Source organism: Dipodomys ordii, unplaced genomic scaffold (genome assembly GCF_000151885.1).
Source record: "Dipodomys ordii isolate 6190 unplaced genomic scaffold, Dord_2.0 Scaffold2385, whole genome shotgun sequence".
In the NCBI taxonomy this organism is placed as follows: Eukaryota; Metazoa; Chordata; class Mammalia; order Rodentia; family Heteromyidae; genus Dipodomys; species Dipodomys ordii.
The window spans coordinates 791-5,087 of record NW_012269601.1 but is presented as its reverse complement, the minus strand read 5'-3'; the positions used below and the strand labels follow the sequence as shown (position 1 = coordinate 5,087).

Sequence of the window (4,297 nt, the reverse complement as noted above, 5' to 3'; positions counted from 1 at the left end):
AAAAAAAGAAATTAAATGTGAATGTTAAGGGAAAGAGTAACATCAGAGTAGTAAATCAAGCCAATCAAAAGGGAAATAATAACTACAGCTGTAAGTGTGAGATTAAATGAGTTTACTTTGAAGTTGAAAGCTAGAAAACAAGGCATTTTAAGACCTTTTAAAGAGGAGACTTCTAAAAGGTGAGGCATAGCCTCAGATAAGGAAAAAAATAGAAAAGTGTGGTATTCATAACAGAAGAATGTTTTCCCAGGTGCTGCTGGCTTCCTCCTGTAATCCTAAATGCTCACCAAAAAAGCCAAAAGTGGAACTGTGGCTCAAGGGTAGAGTACCAGCTTTGAGTATAAAAGCTACATGACAATGCCTAGGCCCTGAGTTCAAGTCCAGAACTGGCACGCGCGCGCGCACACACACACACACAAATAATAAAACCACTAAAAAAAAATTAAGTGTTTGAGGGAAGGAAAGTGGAGCTGTGTCCATGCTGTTGAGAAGTTAAACAGGATGATGATAAACTGTGGCCAATTTGGCAATAAGGGAGCCATTGATAACTTTTAAGAAACGGGACAGAATGAAAATGTCTGTGGATGAATTAGCAGATGAGGTACAAGAAGTAGATGTGTAAAAAAAGAAATGAAAGCACAATGTGCAACATGGATAGAGGGATATTTGTCGTAGGAGTTCAGGTAAGGTTTTTTGAAGAAGATGACCACTGCCCTGAATCTAAAAGAACGGACTTAGGGTAGAAGAAGAGAAAATAACCCAAATGTAAAGTCACAGGCAGCAGTTTAGGTGGCCAGAGATAGTGATAAATTGAGCTGAAGAAGTAAGTAGACATGAACCTTATCTCTATCCAGAATCTTTTTTTTTTTTTTTAGTCATGGGGATTGAACTCTAGGCCTGGGTGCTGTCCCTCAGCTCTTCAGTTCAAGGCAAATACTCTACCACTTGAGCCACAGTACCACTTCTGGCTTTTTCTGTTTATGTGCTGCTAAGGAATCGAACCCAGGGCCTCATGCATATGAGGCAAGCACTCTACCACTGAGCCACCTTCTCAGCCCCAGAATTTTGCCTACCAAAATCACATAGTCATTATTTAGAAGTAACTATACATAGGAGACTGTGTACCTTATAGTAGTTATTTCATTTAGTCTCCAAGGTATCTTGCAAGTTTAATTTTTATCAAATTAAGAGTAATTAATTTGCACCAGCTGTCAAGGGAGGATATGGAGGATTCAAGATTTCAACTGAGGTTGACCTACCTCTAGAGCATGCTCTTAATTTTCCCACTGTTCTTCCACGTTTCAGAAACTGTAGCCTTAATTACCAACAAAACATACTAGAATTTATATAACACTTAGATTTCCTTTTTTTTTCTTGAAAAAACAAATCTAATAGATGCATACTGGAGAAATATGCAAAAGAGGAAGGAAGTAGGCAGTGTGGCTAGGTTTCTATTATTATTCCATACAGGATAGGATAAGGACCTAAAAGGGCAATGCTAGGAAGAGGGATGAAGTGAAGAGCCAGAACTTGGTGGGTGATCAGTTGTGGCAGGAGAGTGAAAGAGGAGGAGTTGGGGATAGGTTTTAGGTTTATTGCAAGATGGAATGGATGGTGGTATGTATTAATGAATTGAGAATATCAGAGAAAAGGAACAGGGAAAAATTAAACTTCACATAAAATTTGAAGTACTTTTGGGATATAAGTGGAGAAAGGGTTGTTCACAGTGTAAATCAGAAAAATGGCATATAGATGATAAAGTTTTTCAAGAAGTTCATCTTTTAAATATCTTTTTTCCATCCTCACAGCTAAATACAATCAATGTATCTTTTATAAGGTAATTACAGCAAGTCTTCCAGGTCTCTTTAGATCCCAAATTTTGTTCCCCCTTGCCTTCTGCAAGTTGCTTATTTCTTCTTTTAGTCACCCTTGAGGCCTCTTGCGATTACAGGGCAATAACTATTCTTCAGCATGTTGTGAAAAACCATCCATTGTCTAACCCCAGTTTTCTTTCCCAACTTCATTCCTTAGCATCTTCCCAGATGTAAATTATGTTCCCAGCAGCCCAGACTTGTTAATATCTCACCTATGTGCCTGTAACTCACACATAGCCTCTGTAAGTTTCCCATGTCCTGGAGCTAGAGTTAGTTGTTCACTCTGTTTTTCCCAGTACCTGATTGGCTTCTGTATGATGTGTATTCCCCAACTAGACTAGGATCTATTTGCATACAGATTGAACTCTTTTTCATCTTTATTATTTATGTATTTATTTTCTTTTTGGCCAGTCCTGGGGCTTAAAAAAGAGCCTGGGCACTGTCCCTGAGCTTCTTTTGCTCAAGGCTAGTGCTTGAGCCACAGCACCACTTCCAGATTTTTCTGTGTATGTGGTACTGAGAAAACGAACCCACAGCTTCCTGCATGCTAGCTAGGCAAGCACTCTACCACTGAACCACATCTCCAGCCCTCTTTTTCATCTTTATATGCTCATGTTCAGCTTTTTGTGATACTAAGAATTTAGGAATTACATGTGGGAATTTAGTGAAGCAAGAACTACAGGAAGCCTGTACCTTAAGTGGCTCTTCTACCATTGTGTACAGGGTGCAGCTAAAATCTTCCCCTTTGGCTCATCTTTATACATGTGACTTGAATTAATCATCATTGTTACAGGATTGATCACCTACTAAGTACCTGGCACTTCTCTAAACAAATTGCATGAAGTAATTTATTCCTTATAACAATCAAATGAAGGAAGTAGACACAGAGGTCAAGTCATTTACCCAAGATCACATTAAGTAGAAGAACTCAAATACAATCACTGGTATCAAATTGTCAATGCTATTAAAAACCAATGTGGACCTGATTTAAGCATTTTACAATGTGTATGTATATGTGTCAGTTACAAATTTAGAATAAATTAATAAATAAAATAAAAGACCAACAATAATTTCCTGCTATTTAAGTTCCCTGAGGTACTTCTCAGGTTTAAGCTTGTTTTCTGTGTTATCTTTTTTTTTTTTGTCTTATTTTTTCCAACACTCACTATTCCTAACCCCTTTCTTCTCCCTTCCACCAAGACTGACGCAGTGAGTATAGTCTTTCTGATTACAAAGGCAGCTATATTATGGGCTCTTTTAAATTTTTTAGGGTTATTGGTTTTGAAGTTTTTGTTTGTCTCACTTACACATTCTATTTTAGATTGCTTTTTAGTGGCTTCACCAGGGAAATGGCATATTTAATAATAAATATAACAAAAGTTGTGAACTATGAGACTTCACTCTAAGTTTCCTTCCTAACCCTAATTCTGAGTTTCATACTAAATGGTAACTAAAATGTCTTTACCCTTAAAGGCAACCCTCAGCAGGCCTTCCTGTTTCCAAAGACCCAGTCTGTCAAGATTTGACTGATTCCTTCCCACAATAGCCTAACCTTACTTTTCTGGTATGAAAATAGAACAGAGCAAGGTAGAAGCTAAGAGGAATGTATGAGACCTGCAGTGTCTGCTTGGAGTTTCATCTTAATCTGCATTTTGAAAGGTTTCCAAGCCTCTTGGCTTCAGAACAATGCTTCATATCACTTAAAATTCCTTATAATCAGTCATCTGTGTGGTTTTCATAGGTGTTACAGAATAATACTGAAACATTTAATTTTGTCTTTTAGGCCTTAGAAAATTTGCGAGTTTACCTATGTGAGAAAATCATAGCTGAGAGACATTTTGATCACCTACGTGCAAAAAAAATCCTCAGTAGAGAAGACACAGAAGAAATTTCTTGCCGCACATCAAGTAGAAAAAGAGCTGGAAAACTGTTAGACTACTTACAGGAAAACCCCAAAGGACTAGACACCCTTGTTGAATCTATTCGACGGGAAAAAACACAGAACTTCCTGATACAGAAGATTACGGATGAAGTATTGAGGCTCAGAAATATAAAACTAGAATATCTCAAAGGTAAGTACATCAGGTATTGAAGAGTTCATGTAGCAGTGCTTTAAAAAACTACAAAAGCATGGGGCTGGGAAGGTGGCTCAGTGGTAGAGAGCTTGCCTTCCATGCCTGAGGCCCTGGGTTCGATTCCCCAGCACCACATAAATAAAAAGAAAAAAGCCGGAAGTGGTGCTGTGGCTCAAGTGGTAGAGCGCTAGCCTTGAGCTCAAGAGCTGAGTGAGGGACAGCACCCAGGCCCAGAGTTCAGGCCCCACGACCAGACCCCCCCCCCAAAAAAAAGAAATTAAATGTGAATGTTAAGGGAAAGAGTAACATCAGAGTAGTAAATCAAGCCAATCAAAAGGGAAATAATAA

General features: G+C 38.4%; 1 protein-coding gene across 1 annotated transcript in view; it reads left to right on the top strand.

Annotated features, from left to right (window-relative positions):
- Positions 1-3,959, top strand: part of LOC106002047 (B-cell lymphoma/leukemia 10) — a gene marked incomplete at its 3' end in the record, with an annotated part of 9,276 nt that extends 5,317 nt beyond the window's left edge. Inside the window, exon 2 of the mRNA XM_013036971.1 lies at positions 3,658-3,959. Within this exon, the coding sequence (XP_012892425.1) occupies positions 3,658-3,959 (302 nt within the window). The remainder of the gene's footprint in view (positions 1-3,657) is intronic.
- Positions 3,960-4,297: the final 338 nt, after the last annotated feature.